Source organism: Ahaetulla prasina, chromosome 1, assembly GCF_028640845.1.
Source record: "Ahaetulla prasina isolate Xishuangbanna chromosome 1, ASM2864084v1, whole genome shotgun sequence".
Taxonomy (NCBI): Eukaryota; Metazoa; Chordata; class Lepidosauria; order Squamata; family Colubridae; genus Ahaetulla; species Ahaetulla prasina.
The window spans coordinates 306,390,081-306,415,372 of record NC_080539.1 but is presented as its reverse complement, the minus strand read 5'-3'; the positions used below and the strand labels follow the sequence as shown (position 1 = coordinate 306,415,372).

Sequence of the window (25,292 nt, the reverse complement as noted above, 5' to 3'; positions counted from 1 at the left end):
TCACAAATTAAAAGTTGCCTGACCAGCTAGGCCAGAAATAATTCTCTCCTTAGTAGCCAGCTCCTCTTCAATAATTCTTCAGATGCAAAAGCATCTTGATTGCAGTGCCTTGAATCTTGCTACCCCACTGGAAGGACACTGCAAGAGAAAGATTTGATGACAATGAGGATCTTTTTATCTATTTTCCCTCTTTAAATCAGGCTTTTCCTGCATTATGTCCTATATGCTGACTGGAAATCCTGGCAGTATTTCTATATATCTGGAAAGCACATGGCTAGGAAAGTTTGAACTAAGTCAGTTGCATGGAGATATTCAATGATCTCTTCTTCATTACCCCCTAATTTGGCTTAATATGGCTCTGCACTACATCCTACAACATCTTGAGTTTCCAAAGACCTATGCAAGGGTCCTTTTTGTAGACTTTAGTTCAGCATTCAATACCATCATTCCAGACACTCTTCTAACTAAGCTAAACCAGCTATAGGTACCGGAACGGACTTGTAAGTGGATCACAAGCTTCCTAACAAACAGGAAGCAGCAGGTGAAGCTAAGCAAGATTACATCAAATAACTGTACAATTAGCACAGGGGCCCCCCAAGGCTGTGTGCTCTCCCCACTTCTCTTCTCTCTGTATACCAATGACTGCATCTCCAACAATCCATCTGTTAAGCTACTGAAGTTCGCAGATGACACAACAGTGATTGGTCTCAATCGAGACAGTGACAAATCCGCATATAGATGAGAGGTCGAACGACTAGCCTTGTGGTGCAACCAAAACAATCTGGAACTGAACACACTCAAAACCGTAGAAATGGTGGTAGACTTTAGGAGAAACCCTTCCATACTTCCACCTCTCACAATACTAGACAACACAGTATCAACAGTAGAAACCTTTAAATTTCTAGGTTCTATCATATCGCAAGATCTAAAATGGACAGCTAACATCAAAAACATCATTAAAAAAGGACAACAAAGAATGTTCTTTCTGCGCCAACTCAGTAAGCTCAAACTGCCCAAGGAGCTGCTGATTCAGTTCTACAGAGGAATTATTGAGTCTGTCATTTGCACCTCTATAACTGTCTGGTTCGGTTCTGCAACCCAACAAGAAAGACACAGACTTCAGAGGATAATTAGAACTGCAGAAAAAATAATTGCTACCAACCTGCCTTCCATTGAGGACCTGTATACTGCACGAATCAAGAAGAGGGCTGTGAAAATATTTACAGATCCCTCACATCCAGGACATAAACTGTTTCAACTCCTACCCTCAAAACGGTAGAGCACTGCACAACAGAACAAGTAGACACAAGAACAGTTTTTTCCCGAAGGCCATCACTCTGCTAAACAAATAATTCCCTCAACACTGTCAAACTATTTACTAAATCTGCACTACTATTAATCTTCTCATAGTTCCCATCACCAATCTCTTTCCACTTATGACTGCATGACTGTAACTTTGTTGCTGGCAATCCTTATGATTTATATTGATATATTGACCATCATTTGTGTTGTAAATGTTGTACCTTGATGAAGGTATCTTTTCTTTTATGTACATTGAGAGCATATGCACCAAGACAAATTCCTTGTGTGTCCAATCACACTTGGCCAATAAAAAATGCTATTCTATTCTATTCTATTCTATTCTATTCTATTCTATTCTATTCTATTCTATTCTATTCTATTCTATTCTATTCTAATTTGACAGATCCTTTTTGATATCTTGTAGCTTATTGTGCACCATTGCTACTTTCTAAATAATAGCTTTAAATGCTAAAAGGGCTGCTTGTATACTTTAAGGGCAGAGACTTGAAGGAAATGTGTTATTTACCCTACTGGAATGGCCCACATTTTTACCCAGTTTCCCCCCCCCCTTTTTTTTTTTTTAGATTTATAGCCTGCTTTTTTTCTCCAGAAGCCGAATACGGCATTCACATCATTCCTTCCTCCAGGACTTTTCCCCTTGGAGAACAAAAGTAAAAACAAAACAAAAAAAACCCCAGTGATGAATAACAGCGGAGGAGGGAAGGGAGTTAATGATCAGGGCTCCACTTCTCAGCCCACAGCGAGCGCATGAAGAGGCGGCCTCGAGCTGCCTGAACGCGCGCCGGCATCCAGCCAAGCCGCGTAGGGAGGCTCTTCCCTGCAGGCCAATCCGCCCCTCCTGCTGGGCAGCCACCGCTGGGCGCCTTTGAGGAGCGGCCGTAGCTCGCGCGCCTTCCCAGCGCTCGCGCTCTAATCCCTCCTCTGCCTGCCGCTCTTTCCCAGCGCCCCGGGTTTATAATCTGCGTGGCGGCAGCAGAAGCCTGGAGGGTACCGCTGAAGTAAATGTCGCTTCCTGGAGATGGCGGGCGGGCGGAGGGAAACGGCTGGCTCATTCGGCCTTGAGAGGGAAAAACTGTCCCCCCCCCGTCCCCCCCACGAAAGCTGGATGCTTTTGCATCCCGGCGACGGCAGAACAAACAGCCAGACGTCCGTTTCGACCAGAGGCCAATAAGCAAAGGGTATTGCGAAGCCTGGGAACAGCCCACAGCGGACTTCAAAGAGTCATACGGACGGACGGACGGCTCAGCCTTGTTGAGGCGGGAGGATTCGAGGACGTGCGGCAACACCCCGCCCCTAATAAACGAACGGAGGTGGTGTTTAGGGGTCACTTGCCTCGCCTGCGAATTGCAAAGGCCCTCGACGGTTTGTGCAAGAATCCAGCTAGCCCCTGTTTGTCATTGCACAAGAATCTGACCACGGGTGTTGTGGGACGTCCAGGGCACTCACAGTCAGCGGCGATGCATTTGATCACAGCGTTCAACAGACTGGCTGGATCAATCGATTTAAAACACTTTCTAATCGACTCTTGAGTTCGCCCCCATTAATCCAGAAGGGGTTTCAAATGTTTATTGATTCATAAAAGGACACTGAAAGGTAAGGCTTTTAAAAGAAAAAAAGTACTGGGTTTTTTTTCCCCTCCCCTTGTTTTGAAAGTAACAGTCACAACACTTTATCATCAATAACATACGTAGGCTTTCTTCATTTGCAATTTATAGCATGCTGCTCCCATTAAACTCACAGCGCTTACACACAATGCTATGAAATTAAGGAGGAATGTGGGTCTAAGTGAGTTCTGGAAATAGTCACACCACCACCGTTTAGGCCAGACCTGGGCAAATTAAGGCCCGCGGGCCACATCTGGCCCTTTGTACGTCCCTGTCCGGCCCGCGTGAGGCCAATCATAAACACCATAAATTAAACTTTTTTTTTAACTTTTATTTTGAAAAATAAATTGCACTGGTTCAATAATTGTTTTTCTTATTTAACCAATAGACCACAGTTTCACATAACCTAATATACATATTTACAGAGTGCTTTATTCTTCTGATTATCAGTACCAGCTATTCAAAATATTTAATTTAAGTATTTTACAATGAAAGAAAGTTGGTGGCCCTCTGACACAATTCAGGCTTCTCATGCGGCCCCTGATAAAAATTAATTGCCCACCCCTGGTTTAGGCCAATAAGGGGCAACGAAAGTCAGGAGTTAAGACATCATTGCTCCATGAAAGAATAATATTGATCCCTACAGTAAAGCATGAGATAGACCACAAAACCCTAGTGAGGACAGACCAGGGGTGAAATGTAAATTTTTTTACTGCCAGTTCTGTGGGCGTGGCTTGTGGTGGGGGGTTAATGTGACTGGATGGGCGTGGCCAACTTTTTTTTTTTTACTTTTAAAAGCATTTTTTCTACAACCTCTTCGGCGGAAGAGCTTGTAAAAAATGCTTTGAAAGGGTTCTGACAATCCCAGATGAGTTGCCTGATCGCCAGAACCCTTTCAAAGCATTTTTTTACAGCCTCTTCGGCTGAAAACGCTTTGTAGAAAAAATACTTTGAAAGGGTTCTGACAATTCCAGCTGAGCCGCGTGATCATCAGAGGCTTTTTTTTTAACTTTTAAAAGTAATTTTCTGCAGAAGAAAAAATGCTTTTAAAAGTAAAAAACACCCTCTGATGATCGCACGGCTCAGCTGGGCATGCAGGGGCGGAAGGGGGCGCAGGGATTTTTGCTACCAGTTCTCCGAACCACCCGCCACCATCGCTACCGGATCAAGTGATCCGGTCCAAACCTGGAGCATTTTATCCCTGGGATAGACTCTTGATACGGCTTCAGAAATGGTTTTATCCGTTTATTTTAAGAAATGTTTGGGTGAAATTTCAATCTAAAAATAGGGCCAGTTTGGTGTAGCAGATATGCTACCAGAATGGAAACTGAGAGACTGAGTTCTAACCTGCCTTAGACACAAAGCCAGCAAGGTGACCTTAGGCTACTCATTTTCTCCTAGCCCTAGGAAGGAGTAGCCCCACAGCAAAGGGGTGGCCAAAAAATGTAATAAAGAAGTACTGAAGTAGAGGAATGCTCACCCTTTCAAATTGCACAGGATTTTCCATTCTGCCTGCCAAGCAGCTGCTCAGGAAGGCTGGGACAATTGCTGGGCTTTGGACACATGATTAGCACCTTAAACTCTGCATTTCTGGAAGCTTCTGGGCATCAGAATTTTTGAAAGAAGGCTAAATCTACAATTAAAATAAGCCAGTTGAACAGTGGACATGTGGGGTTGATAACATGGCACAAGAATTTTCTGTCAGCTCAAAAGCGGGATAGCATTTTAACTCAGCGGTAGAGATGGGTCCATAATCACCATTTATCATTCCCTATGCTCTGTGATTGTCACTTTTTAATCCTCAAATAACAACTGGGCAGACATCTTCTACAATCTTATTAATTTCTGTAATACCATTCTCAGTTTTCTTAATTATGAGTATGAAAACAACTCTCTTCCTTATTCCTGTCAACCACTTAGAGATTTGGGACATCTGTGGAGAACCTCAAGCTTCTGGCATTCAGATTAAGATCAGAATAAGAATTTTAATTCTTAGAAAAAAATATTTAAAAGGGTTTTTTAAAAATCTTTAATATAGAAGTGATTTAGAGCCTCTCTTTGGAGAATATGAGGCATGGCAATAAACAGATGATTCAAACAATATTTATTTTGTATTTCACAAGTCTCAGAAGTGTAATAATTGCATGACAATCAGTTTCAGGGATTTTGTATAACAACTATGTTTATCCATTATTTATCCATTTTTATCATTAGTGTTTTCTTGCTTGTTGCAAAATTGATATCCATTAACTGATATCTTTGCATGGTGTGCGTCAGAATAAAGGGAGAATACTACTTTAATACCACTACAGCCCATAACTGAGATAGTGCAGCTGAGGAACAGATGAAGACAGCACCATGGAGAGACAGCCAGAAAAGGATATTGTCAGGTCATACTTGTGCCTCACTTTGTTGCAACTAGGGGAAGGCTCTTAAGGCCGTATTTATTTGCCTAGAATTTCTTAAAACAACTCTCTGAAGTACACTTCCTCACACTGGCAACACCACTCCCATTTCTGAATTGTTCTCTCAGATCAAAACTCCTTTCTCTCTCAGATTCCAACAGATTTTGCAACATTTTAATCAGGGCTTCTCCATTTGCCCATTGCTACCTTTAAGGCCTAATTACATTATCTCTCCCGAGTGCATATACACAATATCACATCTAACTCAATTCAAAACAGGGTATTATACTGTTCTCAAAATACAGTTCCCAAGAAATATATTCTTTCCAGCAGGATATGCTGCAAGTATAAAGACAAAAAGTTGCATCAACACTGTTTATTGAAGCAGAAACATGTTTTGGCTCCATAACTGGAAGTACATGGTTTCAGTGTCCAAGCTCCCAGATTGCTATGCCAGGCCACATCTCTTTCTTTTTTAAATTTTTCCTGAAAATAACCCATTTGGGAAAGCAAAACAATATTAGACTTTTGATCAAATATGTATTGTAAAGGTTTCTCGCTTTGCTCATGTGCATGATTTGAGCCAGCATGAAATCTGACCCTAACATGATTCTCCTTCATCCTTTCTCTACTCAAAATGTGCTCTGTTAGGCAAACTAAAAAACCACTTACACAACAGAAATGGTATTCTTCACTACCATGCCTTTCCTGGGGTAATTAAGCTTATCTAGCCTAGAACTTTACAGGAGATGAAAAGTTCCCTAGGAAACTGGCTGTCAATCATTGCCTGCTTTGGCTCTAAAATTGTGCCTATCAGGGTTGTGGTGGTCATGCTAATGAAAACAGTCATGCCCAAGATATTACCTACTTATGCATGGGCTGCAAGAACAGACCAGAGCATCGATCAAGCTGCAATGTTGTATTCCATGGGGACATAACCAGTGGGATGCCTAAAATGGAAGTGGCTAATATATAGCTTGGTTGGAAAATTGAAATGCAATTCATCATTGCAAACCACCAAACGTTTGTGTGGTAGTATATTTAATAAATAAACAAATACCCTCTTTTATTTCCTGCCAGAATTTGTTGTCCTGGCAGGGAAGCTAATGTAAGGTATTGTGAGTGTGAGTGTTTATTTCACTAAATTATTTTTTCCCTGTAGTGCAGTATATGTATCCTGCGAGTGGCTTACATCTATTTTTGTTGCTTCATCTTTAATGAAGACATTTTGGCTTTGCTTTTCTCTGATGCAAGATATTTTAATGAGTTAGTTCTCTTTTTCCTTCAAAAAACTGTTATGCTATTTTTTCTGTGTTCTTGGGTGCAGAGCAATGAAAGGCCCACATTTTAAATAAAGCGCCATTCCCATTTGCAGTTATACACTCAAGCTTCAGCTATAGTTATCTCAGAATATTGTTGTGAGTTTGTTGAGAAGCTCTTTTAATATGCACTTTTAATAAGTGTCTCATCACACCAATTTTGCTTTGTGGGTAACCTGCATGACTTTTCGAAAACAGCTGATATGGACTTCTATGGCAGTAATGGAGGAAGGGGAAAAGGTGGTAAAAAGAACTGAGGTGAAAGGGAGCCACAATAGAGTAAGAACAATGGGAAATAAGAATGAGATTAAACCACCCATTTAGGAGACAATAGAACTAGAACCATAGAGCTGTAAGTTACTTCCGGATGTCTTCTAGTTCAATTCGCTGCTCAAGGCAGCAGCCTGACACCATCCCAGTCAAATGGTTGTCCGGTCTGTTTTTGATAAATTCCAGTGATGGAGCACCCACAACAGTAGGAGGGCAAGCTACTCCAGTGTTTGGGTTATTGGGCTTTATGACACTGATCCTTGCTTGTTCTTTAACTAAGACTTTGGGATAATAATGGTATTCACCTTTCTGCCAATATATCATTAATGGAACAGCTTGATATCACATTGTACAATCAGGGTTCAGCAGCTTTATTGGCTTCATTCTGAATAGAAGTTACAAGAGAATCTGAAGGGCTTTCAAAGGTGAGCTTACTACATGTTGATTGGGACAATCGGATCACTATGCTAATGTTGATTTGATTTTTTATTGGATTTTCTCTATACTGTTTTATGTTTCTATCATTGTAAACTGCCTGAATTTTTAGATTCTGGCAATTTTTATATAACTATGATAAATAAATCACAAGTGAGAAAATAATAATAGGGTCTGCAATCAGTTCTGAAAACATTTTCCTTAGTTTTTCTCAGTCTTTAAATGACTAGCAATTTGAACATTGCTATAGGCAAAGCTTCTGCTGTAAAAATGCTTCAATATTTATGAATGATCAGTAACACCAAAGTAGATCTTCACTTATTCTTTTACCTCTTTTCTTCAGCTAAAGTTCTTAAATGTTGATCCCGACAATTCATGCTGCAGGTAAGACTTTTCCTCATTGAATTTGCTATTGTCAATAAAAAAAACCTCTCCCTTGGAAATGATATCAACGCAGCGTGTGATATTTTTAGTATGAAGTGGCCATCTCAGGCAGTGAATGTTGGGAAGAAGATAAAGCTAGTAAACTGTTTTATGGTGTGCCATAAAAATTCACCCGGCTTCAGCCATGTATGCAGTCTTTAGCTGGGATAAAGATTGTTATCCCTCTACCAGCATTGAATATGGTTCATCTTGTAATGGGAATCCTATCTTTTGCTTGGGCCTTCATAATGTCCTGCCAGTCCTTAACAGGAATGTGACCATGCTTTTTTCTAGCCAGGTCATTTCTTTCCACACAGCAAATATAACTTTAAGATTCTTTATATTTCTTCCTTTGCTTTTGCAAATCTTTTTGCCAATCTTTTTGCCAATCGTGATACTCCTTTCAATATAAGATAGAAAATAAAGAATTTCTATGCCTTTTTTTTTTTTTTGGACAGGCCATTCAGGATCCCAGTACCAAGAAATGATGTCATTTCCCATTAGTGATAGGATAGTATTTAGGTGGTAAGACTCTAACTCTGACCGTAGTATGTAGTAAAACAGTATGTTCCAAATATCATTCAGGTATTTTCTCCATACACAGGGTATACTAATATGATACCATATTTTTGTCCTTTACTGAATTATAGTTTTACGAACGAGAATCAGTTTGGGGTAGTGGTTGAGACATCAGGCTAGAAATGGAATGACCGTGAGTTCTAGTCCTGCCTTAGGCACAAAGCCAGCTGAGTAACCTTGTACCAGTCACTCTCTCTCAGCCTTAGGAAGAGACAATGGCAAACCACTTCAAAAAAATCTTACCAAGATAACTGCAGGGAGTAGTCTTAGGTACTCACCAGAAGTTAACACAAAGGGAGGGAGGGAGGGGAAGGAGTGAACCCTCTCACCTGTCGTGTCAAATTTTATATCAAAATGATTCCACATCAATAAATACTTATATATGAGGCATGTATGCTTGGATCCAATTACCAGGCCATAATTTAAATCACTAGTGTCTACTTCTTAATTTTCCATGCTTATTATCTTAATAAAATACATAATTTGTTTCATTTGCTAGGATTATGTATCCTGCAAATCCAGGAGTGCTGAACTGGATATTTTGTTTTAGAGGCATTGCAATTCACTGCTTAAAGTGTTGCATCTTAGTATAATTTAACTAGGAATTAATGTGTTTGTGAAGGTCCTAGTGTGATTTGTTATTGCTATGGTTGTTTTAGCCTGGACTGTATGTTTTTAATTGTTTTATTGCTTTTGGATTTTGTAAGCCATTCAGAGTCGGCAACATCTGCCTATCCCAGGTTCTTGATAGGTGGACAAAAATAAAAAATTCAATCTAAACATCTGGCTGACTATGGCGGATAACTTCCATCCCCATACACATGGAATTTTATAATTTTACAGGCAAGATAAATACTTAATCAGCAGTTGCAGATTGGATTCACATGTTATGCTAAGCCATAATGTGACTTGTGTAACTTAATTTTTTCAGGTACTAGGTGCCCAAAACTGAAGGTAATTATTAAATACGGTCTTTGCCCAGGCGAGCTCAAGCAGATTTGCTCTTATGTTATTCCTGGACCGCAACCCCACCCCCACCCCCCCTGCATAGCTCTCATATAGATCTAATTTGTGTAGTTTCTTTCTACTAGTAGATTAATGCACTTGTGACATCAATAGTAGTGATAGATTAGTTAACATTAAAAGAGGCAGAAAATGTAGAGTAATTTAATGGGTTACTCTAATGGGAAAATGTAGAGTAATGGGTAAAAATGGCAAAATAAGGAGCCTCGAGTAGAATGAATGGCATTAAGAGAAAAAGTGCACTATGCTATGTGAAAAAAAAGTTAGTAGAAAACTGGAATGGAAAAGGCTAGGTTGAGTGGCCTGAGGTAAGATCCTTTATTATATAACTTGTAGTGATAAGAACAGCAAGGAAAACTCATGTCTTCTGGGAGGTGCCTGAGGAGCTCTTGTAAGGCTACTGTGGAAATATTCTTTGCCTTTTTGGGCACACTTGAAATTAGATCCAGATGAGCAGATCTTATGAAGGAGGTCTTCTTGTCTAATCCCCTGTCCATAACAGGAGAAATGGTTGTCCAATCTTTTCTTGAAAATCTCCAGTGATCCTCACTACTGTGCTCTGCCACCTGTGTTTTGGTTCCATGCTTTATTATTGGAGAAAAATAATGCCCCTACCTTGAAAGATGGAGTGGTATATGCCCCCTTCTTAAGAGGCCATCCTTGGGCTTGACAGTGTTGGATAATTTTCATCCAGACTCCAACCTTCCTTTCCTTTTTAGGAGATTGTTGAAAAGATAGTAAGCCCTCAGTTCCAGAGGTCCCTGGATGAAGCAAATTATCTGGACTTTTTCAAGTTAAAGTTCAAGCTGGGTTACAGTACTAAAACAATATTAGTCACTCTAATACTGTGCTCAGGATGGGGGTGATGCAGGGGTGAAATGCTCCCGGTTCGGACTGGATCACTCGATCTGGTAGCAATGGTGGCGGATGGTTCAGAGAACCGGTAGCAAAAATCCCTCCACCCTACTCCGATGCCCAGCTGAGCCACACGATCATTACAGGGTTGTTTTTTTAACTTTTAAAAGCATTTTTTCTTCAGCCAAAAAAATGCTTTTAAAAGTAAAAAAAAAACACCTCTGATGATCACACGGCTCAGCTGGGATCGTCAGAGCCTTTTAAAAGCATTTTTTCTACAACCTCTTTTCTACAACCTCTTCGGCAGGGGGGCAGGGATTTTTGCTACTGGTTCTCCGAACCACCCGCTACCATCGCTACCAGATAGGGCGATCCAGTCCGAACTGGGAGCATTTCACCCCTGCTTCAGCTGCCAGCATCAGCTGTAGACACTTAGGTAAATGTAGGGGTCTTACACATGAGACCACCAGTCTTCTAGAAGACTGTGGCACGTGTGTAAAGAATATCCCCTGTAGCTTCTATACCATGGAGGAACCAAATTTTAGCAAGTATCTGCATAGTCTAGCTCCCATAGCCACAAAGGGAAGGAGGTGAAAGAATAGTTACCCTACTTTCTCATGTGTAAAGTCCGTCCCGGAAGATTACACTGCAGGGAAGTTTATCCATGGAGTAGTCTCAAGAGCTGGTTTCCCCAACTTCCCTTCCCATTTTCCGTTCTGTTTTTTTAAAACAAATTCCTATACTTGGAATGTTCTCAGAGTTGCCTTAAAAATATTAACAGTATTTATTGTAAGGACTCTGGGTGAAGAGTCTTCTTGGTTTCCTGTTATAAAAATAGATATGCAACAATCCTATCTTATCTTTCAATCACTGGAAATTTTGTCTATAGAATTCTACCCATGATTTGGAATGCAAATCACATTTAGTACAATTTTGGTAAGATCAAAAAGTTATTATTTTCCAAAAGGCAATATAAACATATTCTCTTTGCACAGACCAGTTTCTACTTTTAAAATTCTATAATTTGACTGCCCTAAAACATTGTGAATTTTTCCCTACTCTTTTCTTTTTCTGCTTTACATAAGTAAACTCATCCTCAGTATCTATAATATATTCATGAAAACCACTTATCACCAGTGACTTGCTAAGTGGAGGTTTGCAATCTTGCTTAACAGAAAAGAATAGTACTTTGAATGCCTTTATTTCTAATTAGTAAGAGAAACCTGTTAATATCTGTTGAACAACTCCTGCTACTGGTTCTGGGTTGTAAAATCTGGACAACCATTAGATGGAAGCAAAGTTTGGGGTGCCATTTTGCTGAAATCTAATGGTTGACTCAATTGTAGCTGTATATAAGTAGCATCCACCTGGTTTTGTTTTTCATGCACACAAATGGAATATTCCAAATGCTGTCTATAAAAATGCACTACACACTTCTTTTTTCCTTCATCAGACTTTACCTGGGTAGCATAACTAAATAATCATTTTACATACTGTAGCTTCCCAGCATCAACCCAAAATGTCATCTCATCACAGAATCTCATTTCACATAGCAAATTGCAAATTGCTAATTTGGGTGGATATTAATAAGACATCTAAACATTACAAATGAGACAAACTTATATTTTGAACATTATAGTATAGCCATGTCTCACAAACTTACTGATTCTATACAAATATTATTTAATTCTACTGTAACATTGCTTTTCTGCTATGGACTTGGACAGAGTTCCCAGTAACCACTTAATATAGTTCTACTGTATATTATTGCCTGCTCTCATGATCTTTTTTCTTTCATTAAAGTTCCCCTGAAAAAGTTTTTTCCTGCCAGCTTCTGCCCCTCTAATTGCTTCTCATTCAGCCAGCATGCATCATTATGGATCTGTATTATATTACCACGAAATCAGCCAGTTCTTCTATCTATATAGATGAGAGGGGATTTTAGTAATTGATTTCCTCTTATTATTTTTTAAAACTGTAATGAAATGTATTTTAATTAAAAATAGGAAAAAATACATTTTAGGGATAAATAATGAGTGTCCCTGCTGAGAAGAAAGCAATTACAGGCAAAAGCTGCCACAAGAAAGCTTCTAATTAAAGGCACAAGAGCTCTGAAATGCTGTCATACACAGTATTCTACCAGTTGCACTATATAGGCAGTAACTATATTTCATTTTTTTTTTAAAAAAGCAGTAATATCTCTAAATAAAACAGCACCCATACAGATTGGATTTACATGTGACACTAATGCATGGTATGTTAAGTAATTATAATGGCTAGATTTACCTCATTCTAATCTACAAACCATGGCTGAAAACAGATATTGTAAAATGATTCACAAATACCAATTTAATATTAAAATATAAATAGAAGTAACCACATTTTTGGGAGAATCACACAAAGAAGACAAACAGCAGTCTGACTAATGTATATGTCAATCAGTTATGCTTGAAGCACAGTTACACTTTAAAAAAAACAATAAGAAAAATTACTCCTCCCATCTTTGCAAAATTGTAAGCTGTGTGTTTCTTAGATTTGAAATGAAGGGAATTACCATATTTCTTATAGCTTAAGAAAGTGCCAGAACAAAAATTGACATACAATATCCATTGGTTAGTCTATCTAGTCCACTTGTCTGTTGTTTTATATTCTATAAATTAGCATGAAGACTTTCTAGTTAGAAGTTGAAAAAAATTAGAAGATTTTATTTGAACTTAGCCCAAATAGCCACTAATTAAATACTCTCTAAATATTTGGTACCTGTATTTATCATAATTCCCTTGCTGCCAATTCCTGCTGATTATGCTGGGGAGCAGAGCAAGGTATTCAAATGCCAAGACCACAGGATGACCCAAGACAAAAGGTTATCCCAGTCAAAAAGGTACCTATATTGAACTACTTTGCACCAGTCACTCTCTCTCTATACAACCCACCTCACAAGGTAATTGTAGGAAAATAGGGAATATTAGGTATGTTTACTGCTGTGGGTTATTTATAAAAAATAATAAAGGTCAGGTAAAAAAATAAATACTTTACAAATTGCAAAAGTGAAACCAGTATTGTAATTACAGTGTGACCACAAATGCTTCTGTCCACGACCAAATCGTGTTCCAATCAAAAAATTCACTTTTTTTTTGCAGCCGATTTCCCCACCTCACCATTTTGGCAAATTTCCAAAATTAGGTTTGGGTCATGACCAAATCGGTTTGCAAACAAAGTTATGGAACAAATTGTGGTCGTCACCAGAGGTTCTACTGTATGTCCTTTGTAATCTGAAGCATCCCTTGTTTTAAGTATGTAGTATTGTAACAGCACACAAATAAGATCAATCACTATCTACAGCTACTGTCACTGAACTCAGATCATCCTGCGCCAGATAAAAACAAATAGATGGCTCATGCTGACTTGCGGAAAAGCATGACTTTTTGGAATAGGGGTGCTGAAAGGATTGACGATATGTTATAGGAGTAAATAATTTTAGTTCCCTGGCTTACTGGAATGCTTTCAAACTATATTTGCAAAAGAAAAAGCTTTGCTGATTGGCTCAATCTTAAATTGTTCATCTTTGACATTTTTCATGGCATTTTTTTCTATACTGCATTCTGTATTTCAAATGCAGATTCACAGATTCTGCATCAGACTCTGTTTTACCTTGTCTCCTAATTCAGTCTGATTCTGCCCTTGATACTTAGACTCTTTTATCAAAAGTTAATATTGCTTTGGGTGACTGAATTCAAACAACATGCTAAGCTTTGAGCTTGATGGCTTAACATGTTGATTCAATCTGCGTGTATGATCTGTAAAATGTTTAATACGTTAAGTGAGATCAGCAAATTGCTTTATTCAGTACATAATAGTTAATGTGTCATGCAAATGTAATCTACACCGAATGCCCCAATCTTGGTTCTAGTCTTGAGCAGTCTTGGAATCTATTCATGTATAATTTTCTGTGAAGTGACCTGGTTTATATATCACATAAAACCATAATTTGCTTAGATACAGTTCATCAAATAAATTCCAATAGCTAGATTTATATTATGCACTAAACCAAAAGCAAATGAAGTGCATTAAGGCTTAGTGCAATTTGTGAATCCAGCCTGTGACTTAAAGCTGTCTTTGAAAATGTGCCTTAAAATAACCAATTTGAATAAATAATCCTCTGATCTTCTAGTTTTAATCCCTCTAGTTTGTTCCTGTTTATTTAAACATAATATTGTCAAGCTCGGGAACTTCTGCTGAATCTAAACAACGTTTGGACTAGTGTTGTCAGATTGTGCTTTGAACACGATAAAGCACCTTATCAATATTTGACAAATCAATGAGTTACAGTTTGCTCCATACTCAAGGGACTCAAAAACTCTCTGCAATTTGTATTATTTTCCACTAGGCGTAAATCTAGCAGATGGATGTTGAAATTCCTGCTTATTAGAGATGCAGACTATGTATAGTGATGTGGCATATTGCTCTGCAAAATGTATTGCTGACTTTGAAAATCTTTTCCCAGCAGAAAGCTTGACCCAACATGGGGAAAATTATTTCCTGCTAAAATAACTGAAGAACATAGTTCTTTGCTACACCCACCCATTCTCACACAGTAGCAACAATGTTTAAATTGTGCTATTGTTAAATAGCTATATAGATATAGTTCCATCTGTTTGCAAATGATGAGTGGCAACTTAAATTAAGTAAAGGGCTTTTCAAACCAAGTACTTTTATCTAATATAAGCAGGGTATTTGAAGAAAGTATTTTTAAAACATTGGCATTTTCTTATTGGAAACCATGTGCAGAATCCCTTACGTTAGGAAAGTTCTCACAAGCTATTTCATTTGGGTGGGAGCCTAAAATCAGATCTCTATCGTATTTATTTATTTGCATGGGCTTTTTTGCCCTTTCAATACTGTGACTCTAAAGTGGCTCAAAAGCAGAATAATATAATGCAGAATATAAGAACTATAAAACCTGTACAGTTTTTCTAAACATTATTTTCATATTCAATCTGATGCTCATTTCAAATATTACCCATGCCAAAGCAATATACAAATAACAAGGGACTGAGTTGGAGAAAGGAGGAAAACGAGGAAGGAAACATTTTACCAATCTTTCTTTCTTATCAATACTATTTACTAACAGTGAGCAAGGGAAAATGCAAGGCTTTAAACAGCTTAGATCAAGTATTTTACATATATTGTCTGATTTCTTTAAAAAAACAAGTAGCTCTTTAGTCATAATTCATTACTTGTAATTAATCATTTTACTTGTTTAAAGGGTGTCACTTACCACGCACTTAGGAAGCTGACACAAAGCTGCAGGCCTGTGCTAACAAAAAAGTTGTGCCTACAGTAGTTTATAAACTACTGTTTATAAAGAACACAATAAGTATTTTGTTAGATAAGGATCCAGATAGTTCAGCTCTCTATCTCCAGCAGCAGCTTACCAAATGCTCTGGGGGAAGCAGAACATAAAAGGTAATAAATTCGTTTTTGTCACATGAAGAATAAGCAGCAATAATTATAGTTCTATTATTTGCCTCCTACTTTTGTTATGTCATGCCAAGGCACTGTCAGAAGAAAAAGCTGGAATTCTATGCCATAGAATTCATTATATCATGATTTTTGGGGGCAAGATTATAATAATTGAGAAAGGGGAACATCTGTCTCTGTTTTTATTTTAGGGAGGAACTGCAGACATTCTTGGCAGATATACTACAATAAAAAATTATTTCCCCATTGTAATGTATGTCACTTTTAATATTGTATGTGGGAACAGCTATGATGACAAATAAAAGTTAGTAACCATAAATTCAGTCTGCAGATGCAATCAAATACTACAGTATTTTATTATATCTCTAGGTAAATGAAAAACATTCTCCATATACTGTCTTAGATCTTCTTACTATATTCCTACATGCCAAACCTCAATAAGCTCATTAAATTAGCTAACGGTGTAAAACCTGGTGGATCTTAATTTATATACTGAAGTAAACAAGTTACCTGTTCATAAATAATTCATTCAACTATGATCTATTGAATAAACCACAGTTGGCTGGGTTCACACTAATGGCAAATGGATTCAGTCAAAACACTATATGGCTTACCTACTAGAATCTAACTATGTTTATAAATTATCATTTATGGCTTAGCATTTTGCATTGAATCCAGCAGTTACAGTTAATTCAGAAAAGTATAATTAAAATAAACAGAAACCATATAGTACAGTTTGGATTGATGTAACATTCTCTTTAGTATAGACTACTGATTTAGCTGAACCAGTGAGTTTAATTTTAAAAGAAAGCGCCCTGTCTTTTTCACTTCATTTATATACTTCACCTTTCTAAACTTGATGCCTCCAGCTTTGTTAGGATTACAGCTCCCAGAATTACATGACATTCCCAAAGTGGAGAATGCTGGGTTTGAACATTTCTTGAGAACTACACCGGAATTAAGCAAACAACATGTCTACTTTTGCCTAAACATGACACATCAGCATAAATCTTCTACAATACTTGTTAGGCTTTCTTTCCTTCGACACCCAACAAGAGTTTAGACAAGAGTATTTGTTTGTGGCAGCAGCTGTAGTTAAATCAAAATTTTCTATTCACAACATCATATGCTGCCATGGGAATGCATATAATGTAATAGTATAAATTCTGAAATCGAGCTTCATTCTGACAATGAGAAGAAACTCTGAGGCATAGAGCCCCTTTCTTAAATATATCTAGTTTTGATAAATAACCTGGAAAGTCATAAGAGGCAAAGATTTTTGAGGTTTTTCTCTAGTGAGAATTTCCATTAGAATCTTTCTGAATGGGAAAAGCCTTATATAATAAGTGTTGATTATGATGGACACAGAAATAATTGTTGCGGAGGTTATGTATTTATTCTACAGAGTTGAGTTTATTTTTTTTAATGGCAGGCTTTCTACATAGCATTTTTCCAGTCTTCTAATTGCACATTAATATTAATTGCCGATCCTTGAGCATGAAAGGGAAAATATGAAAAGTCACTAATAAAGGTCAGCTTATCTCAAATCATGGTATTTTGCTGCCATCAATCAAGCATATGCACATAAACTATACAGAGGAATTCCAAAAAAATTTCTCACTGAATCTCATTAATCTTGATAATGCCAAGAATGTTTTTCCTGAGAGATTAAAAAATAAGTAAAATCTCAGAGACTGTAAGGCAAAATATTACCTAGGTATCCTCTTTAAGTCCTGTAAAGACTCTACTACAGGAAGAATCTGTCAGTTTCAGGAACAACTAAAGACAAAAAAGGCTGCATGAATGCATTTGCAATAAACTTTTCCTGAGCCTCATATAACCCTTTAAAATGTTTGGATGAAGATTCCTAGAGGTACATTTACATTTATCAGTAAATCAAATTTTAATCAATAAAGGCTGATTTTAGTTCTTGTTTTGTACTGCAATATGGAAAAAAAGAATATTAGCAATACCCTTATTTCTAACTTTGCTGCCTGTTACATGTTATCTTGCAGTTCCTCCAATAACACAATTTTTTTTTACCTATGGTAATTTTCAAAGTTAATTTATGCTTGTATACTTTTTTAAAGGGAAAATCAACAAAAAGTTTTTTGGGGGGAAATACCAAAAAGAAAGCTAAATTATGCTTGACTCAAGCATTTTTTTTTTAACCTGGAGCCACTGCAAATGAATTCACGTCACTGGGATCTATGTAAGTCTGAAAATGTTTATATTTCTTACTTATTCTCTCTGTTCAGAAAAAACAAATCAGTTCTTTCAATGCATTTCTAACATTCTGTGTGGAAAGCCATTTCAAATTTTTACCACCTGCATAAAAACCCTGGTCAGTAACCAAACACAATAAAACGTAGTTAGCAAAGCTTACAAAAACAGGAGCTAGAAATAGGGAAATATATTGAAGGATCAATGATATAAGGAAGATATGTTACCTTGGTTAAACTATGATGATGATGATTATTATTAATATTACTGATAATAATAATATAATTGATATTAATGCAAGTGTTTGCAAAATGCAAAATGCAAACACTTTGATTATTATTTCCTAAAATGATTTGCAGTCAGACAACACACTGTTCAATTGAAATTGGAATTTTTGCATGTTATAAAACAAAATAAAAACAGTACAACAAAAATAAAACATAGCAAAAGTTTAAAAATTACTAAAAAAAATAGCAGCCTATTTTTAATGATACTTGTCTAGACATTGTATCTGTATAACATATTTTGTTTATCTGGTAATTTATGGCCCAATCCATGAAAGGACTGGTGAGTCATTCTGTTCTCTATTAAGTTCCATAGAATAAAATGTGATTAACTAAAAAAAGAAATATGTATGTACCAGAAGCATTTCACATCATGAGTTATCCTCAGCAAGTTAACAATATACTGAAAGGCTGGTAAGATTAAAGAGCACCCAAAGAAGTTCATAAAAAATGTTGAAAATAAACTTAATCACTAGAGTATAAACAAAGATAAGAGCTCAACTACCAAACAGAAAAGTTTTGTAGTAGCTTTCTTAGATCCTTGAAGAAAATACTGATGTAAGCCTCAATATATCTCATTTATACATCTGTTTCATAAGAATCCATTCTGTTGGAATGAAAACCAAGCTCATAAATTCCATATTGTTTTATTTTTATAATGTATATCTCACTACTATAACATTATTAATGTAAATGCATCAAAACAAGTAAAATAAAATTAGCAAAATCATCCAGTGCTCAGGAAAGACAATATTTTGTGAACTAACTTGATAATACTAACATTTTAGCATGATTAAAAAGTCAATGGCAATGAGGAACAGATGGTATATTTGCACTGAAATATGGAAAGGGTTATTCAATATTATCAGTTAGTGCTCATGAGCTAACTCAACAACTCTATTCAAGTATTATTCCTCCTATTATAATTTAAATGTGGAGAGAGAGAAAAGATTTTTACAAGGCACAAGGAATATGAACAATGTGGAATGAGAAAAAGTTTGACAGAGAAAGGATTAAGAATTATTTTCTTCCTCGCTTTTTCATCCAAAATATCTCTTCAATATATACCTTTTCCTGGTTCAAAGAAATACCTGTGTGATATTGCAACATATTCACTCCAAGCTTTAAATACAAATTAAATGTATACTTTATGGAAAACATAGGGTACAATTCCTGTATTTTAGGCCATAAAACATCTCTTTCTATTAAAAAAAGAAAGGGCAGAGATGACAGTGCCATTCATCTTAGAAATCAATATCCATGTTTTAATCTTCACCTTTTTCTCATTTCTTTTATTTTGTTTTTCAAAATATCTTGCCCTATTAAGCATTTGGGGAAATTTAAAAGGTTGCACTTTTATCCCATGTTTATTGGTCTTAATAAAGATAATACCAAAAAAAGTTTTGGAATTCTTTCAAGCAGCCTATAAATGACACAAAGTTTTTTTAAAAAAACCCCAATAACCCCCAACTCATTTCACTAGCAGCCTTGAGCAAGAAAACTATAAAGATTAGAGGAAGGTGCTATAATGAACTGCCAGGAACACATAATAAGAGGCTATCTATGTGTCTGATTTACACCTTACCCATCCACTATATTCGATAATTACATCCAAAATGTATAATACAATTCCTTTATGGAAAATACTTTCTCTGCAGCAGTAATGCTTGCAGACATGCTGGTTAAAGAAGAACACAGAACACAGAAATGCTCTCGGTTCGGACCAGATCGCCCGATCCGGTAGCGATGGCGGCGGGTGGTTCGGAGAACCGGTAGCAAAAATCCCTGCCCTCCCCCATGCCCAGCTGAGCTGCGCGATCATCAGAGGTTTTTTTTTTACTTTTAAAAGCATTTTTCCTTCAGCCAAAAATGCTTTTAAAAGTAAAAAAAAACCCCTCTGATGATTGTGCGGCTCACTGGGATCATCAGAACCTTTTAAAAGTATTTTTTCTACAACCTCTTCGGCCGAAGAGGTTATAGAAAAAATGCTTTTAAAAGACTCCTCTGGCGATCCCAGCTGAGTTGCCTGATCATCAGAGACTTTTAAAAGCATTTTTTTATAACCTCTTCGGCTGAAGAGGTTGTAGGAAAAATGCTTTTAAAAGTTTAAAAAAAAAGTTGGCCATGCCCACCCAGTCACATTAACACACACACACACACCAAGCCACACTCACAGAATCGGTAGTAACAAATTTTACATTTCACCCCTGATACAGGACATATGATGTGCCTCATAACAACAAGAAAATTTGGGATATGATTTTACGATTGAACCACAACCCAAAGAAGCACCATAATGTAAAACCCAACCATCATCTGCTTCTCTATAGGACACCTCCAACAAATTATGGTATATATAAAACATGAGCATGAACGTCAAAATAATGAAGATTTTTAAAGTCCTATTTACAATGATGGTACTATCAGTAACAATATTCAATGGTTAACTATCAGGCACAAAGAACCATAGACACTTGCTGAGTTTCAAAATAATGAAAAGTTTAATATTACTACCTGTACACAAGAATCTGGTCAACTGATAAGCTAAACTGGTGCTAGCTAAGTGTCAACAGAATTCATTGGGAAGAATATATAGAATGACAGCTATGAGTGTTGCAAAGAGCCATGGAAAGATACATGCTCAGCATTACAACACAAGATAGAAAGACCCGCACATGGATTAGAGAACAAATGAAAGTATACGATATTATCAAGACAGTAAAAGAATTGCAATGGAAATGGGCTGGTCACGTAGCAAGAAGAACTGATGCAGGTGGATCAAGGTAGAATGGCTCTCACTTGATAAAAAGCATCCACGAAAGAGACCTAAAACAAGATGGATTGATGATATCAGCAAGTATAGTGGGCCCAATTGGCAAAAGAAAGCTCAGGACCGTATTGGTTGGAAATAGGCGGAAGAGGTCTTCATCCTGCAATGGCTAAAGTGGTGATGGTGGTGGTGGTGATGATGATGATGATATGACACAGCATTACAAATGAACACAAATAATCCTTACATATATTAAGTTGGTTCTATGTTGAATGTGGAGGTAAATGCTGATAATAGTATATTAAGTGGAATGACTTACAACTAAAAAATGTGCTCCAGGGTGTATCATCGAGCCATAGCAACATAGGCAAGGGAATTTATTCAACTTATAAAGGGCCCCACAGAAGTTTTAGAAAAAAACCTGCTATTTAGAACAGATAGTAAGTAAAAGTTACACAAGGTTTTTCCATTTGTTCAATCATGATACAGACCAGAAAATTGACATTAGCTGGAGTGACATGGCTGAATCACAATAAAAATCTGGCACACCTCATAGTGATCCTGTATTGTCCACTTTCATTTAAAACACACCATGAAACTGAGAAACAAAGTCACTGTCCAGAAATCAAAATTATCATAGGATGTTTGAAGACTACTTAAATACATAATGCAAAGCTTGCAAATTTCTGACTGAGTGGTTCAGCCAGCAATCATGAGAAGCTTTACCTTGGCTCTTAGTACATGGCCGGTGTGAGAATGCTCTGCTCATACAAGAAAAATTGATCTATTATTGAGTAGCTGCTGAATTATTACAAGTTGTTTGAAGCTCATCAAGAGAAATGCAATTTATAGTCTCACTGCAGCAGCTACCGTAATCTAGACATATGAACAGCAGTAGCCATCCAAAATAAGTGGGGAATACTGGAAGATGCTACACCCCACCACTCCACCCTTTATAACTACATCATAAGGAAGAAATGTTTGAAATTCAGCAAAAACTTTCTTTGACAACAAAAGCAATCAGAGAGGTCACAATCAATTCAGGCTGACAAAGGGCTAAATCTACAAGTAGAGCTATTGTTTGTTAATAAGAGCTAGGCAGCCCAATTAACACCAGTTCCTGTTGTCATTCTCAACTAGATCACAGTCCTCTTCCCAGAAGAGGTGGTTCATTTCGTGGGAGTCCTCCTGGCCTCTTGGTTCCTGATGAAGCAGGAGGCAACAGTGATTGGGAGAAACCTTTGCCTAGCTTGGGAGTGTGCCTTTTATAATCTTACTTGGGCCAATATGTCCTGGCAATAACAACTCACACCACGTGGTTGGATTACTAGAACATGTTTTAAGTGACACTGCTTTTGAAGGCAACCCAGCAGCTACAGGTGGTGCAAATTTAGCAGTTAGGTTACTGGAAAGAGTTCCAACCAGCACAATAAAACTCCAAATTTTCAATGGTTACCAGTATGCTTTTAGGTGTCATTCAGGTATTATGCTCTTAAAGCATTGTCTGATGCAGGACTGGGATATATCTGGAAATGTTTTGCCAGAAAATAATCTGCCCAGTCAAGAGAGTTAATAAGGGCCTGCTGAGGTTCCCTTCTCTTGTGAATTTCATGGAGTCTGGATTGGGTGCCGGGCTTCTCAGTGGTGGCCCCCACCCTTTAAAATACTTTATCTCTGGAGATATACTTTATATAATATTTTTATTTATAGTATTTTATACAGTAATTTGTTTATATATATTTGCTTCCATTTCAAAAACAAGTGAAAAGCATCTTGTTCAAGTGTATTTTCAGCTCTTAGTTGCTTCTCAGTGCCTTTGGCATCTGTTATTTTATTCACTCGGCTTTTGTATCTTATGTTTTGAATAACAATAGTTACTTACCCAGAATCTGTCAGGATTGGGGCAGGATATAAAAAGATGAGGGGGGGAAGAGAAGTATATTTATAAAAGAGACAGGGTTTTGCCCTGTGAATCAATATCCAAAATTCAGTACAAGAGAAATTAGCCAGCAAAAATATCAACTTGTTTTAATTCATATCCTCATTTAGCCAGCCAGCCATCTGTTTCACACATTTAAAGTGATATTTTTATAGCATCTTTTTTTTAACAGCTATGCCATAAACCCCGGTTTACAAAATACATTGTCAGTGGGCATGTTTCAAGTGATGGTCTGCTTAACTACAGTTAATTAATCAACTAGAGTAGGCTGAATTCATGCATGAGAAGCCTTAAGTTATAGTTTGCAAAGCACATTCATTGAGTTTACAGATCATGCTACCTATATCAACTATACTTAGCTTTGACTAGGTTCGGACAATAGGGTAAGTGGAATTCTCAAACATTGCAATACATAATCCCCTAAAATTGTTAACTGTTGTATCACAGAGGTTCTCAAACTTGGCAGTGCTACAACTGTACTGAGGCTTCCACAGAAGCATACCTCGAGGAAGGTTTACAAATTGGAGACTCACAGCCCTGGGTTGCTCATGTCCCTAGGGGTGTCCCAACCCCTGAACAAAGCTTAAGGCTGACCAGGGTCCACCATTTCAGTAGTTTCATACATAAAAGACCCCTCGCATCCTGGACATAAACTGTTTCAACTTCTACCCTCAAAACGATGCTGAAGAGCACTGAATAGAATAGAATAGAATAGAATAGAATAGAATAGAATAGAATAGAATAGAATAGAATAGAATAGAATTTTTTATTGGCCAAGTGTGACTGGACACACAAGGAATCTGTCTTGGTGCATATGCTGTCAGTGTATATAAGAAAAGATACCTTGATCAAGGTACAATAATTACAACACTTAATGATAGTCATAGAGTACAAATAAGCAATCAGGAAACAATCAATATCAATATACTGCACACTAGAATAACTAGACACAAGAACAGTTTTTTCCCTGCCATCACTCCGCTAAACAAATAATTCCCTCAACACTATCAAACTAGTTACTAAGTCTGCATTACTATTAATCTTCTCATCGTTTCTATCACCCATCTCCTCCCACTTATGACTGTATGACTGTAACCTTGTTGCTGGTAAACTTACAATTTATATTGACTGTTTCCCTATGACTAGTATTAAGTGTTGTACCTTATGATTCTTGACAAATGTATCTTTTCTTTTACCTACTCCAAGAGCGTATGCACCAGACAAATTCCTTGTGTGTCCAGTCACACTTGGTCAATAAAGATTCTATTCTATTCTATTCTAAAAGACTATAAGCATGCAGGAGCAGTTTTTCTTCTCTATAACTAACACTTATCCCAGACAGCCACATTAGTCTTGGGTCTTCTTCTTCCATGTTTAGATCAAACTTTAAACTGCCAAAATTACTTTCAGTAATAAAAAAGGATACTGGTAGTTTTTCCAACTATTTTTTAAAGCATACGCTTTTGTGAGCTACACCTTATGTTTATGCCCTTTAATAAAATTTATTAATCAGAAAAGGTGCTTGCAAGATTTCCCTGTAAAAGTATCTCTACAGTAGCCTGTTAAGGGAAGTGAAATATACATCAGAGCCAGCTTTCAAGTTCCAGGGGAATATAGGGCACAAAGCCTCCAACCTACCTTTTCCTAACTGCATGACTACAAAGAAAGGCAATCTGCACAGGCTTAAAAGACACAAACCAAAATTACAGTACAATTAGCCCTTGATTTGCGACCAAGTTTCTATTACTAAGCAACATAGTTAATGAGTTTTGCCCCATTTTAAGATGTTTCTTGCCACAGTGGTTAAGTGAATCACTGCAGTTAATTTAGTAACTTGGTTTTAAGTGAATCTAGTTTTCCTACTGACTTTGGCTTGTCAGAAAGTTGGGAAAGGTCACATAACGCTAAGACATCATAAATGCACATTGGTTGCTAAGCATCTGAATGTGTATCACATGATCATGGGGAAGCTGCAACAGTTGTTAAGTCACATTTTGCAGTGCCCTTGTATCTTCAGACGGTCACTAAACGGCTGTTAAGTCAAAGATTACCTGTATACATTTTCCAGGATGGACCTTTAGTGCTTTATAAATGCAAAGAAATTAAGCCCTGCTTTTGAGTTATGTTTTGTCTTAAGGTACCTTCCTCTAATCTTGGCACCTGGATTCCAAGCCAGCTTCAAATTTATTTGGCAAGAGTATTGTTAAAGTTCAACACATTAGAGGCTGCCACACTGGATTAACTGCCTTCCTTTTTCCGTATATAATGTGCCTTTGGGACACCACTAATAGCGAAGGGGTCCTTGGTTGAGCTTGCTTGCTTTCTGTTTCATTAGGTAACATCACAAGTGCTACTAGCA

The 25,292-nt window shown here is 37.2% G+C and overlaps 1 protein-coding gene across 1 annotated transcript in view; it reads left to right on the top strand.

Moving 5' to 3' along the window:
• Window positions 1-2,248: 2,248 nt before the first annotated feature.
• The window catches only part of BAHD1 (bromo adjacent homology domain containing 1), a 135,824-nt gene continuing 112,780 nt past the window's right edge, over window positions 2,249-25,292 (top strand). Inside the window, exons 1-2 of the mRNA XM_058162099.1 lie at window positions 2,249-2,916; window positions 7,700-7,740. Of these exons, the coding sequence (XP_058018082.1) occupies window positions 7,713-7,740 (28 nt within the window). The 5' untranslated portion in view covers window positions 2,249-2,916; window positions 7,700-7,712. The remainder of the gene's footprint in view (window positions 2,917-7,699; window positions 7,741-25,292) is intronic.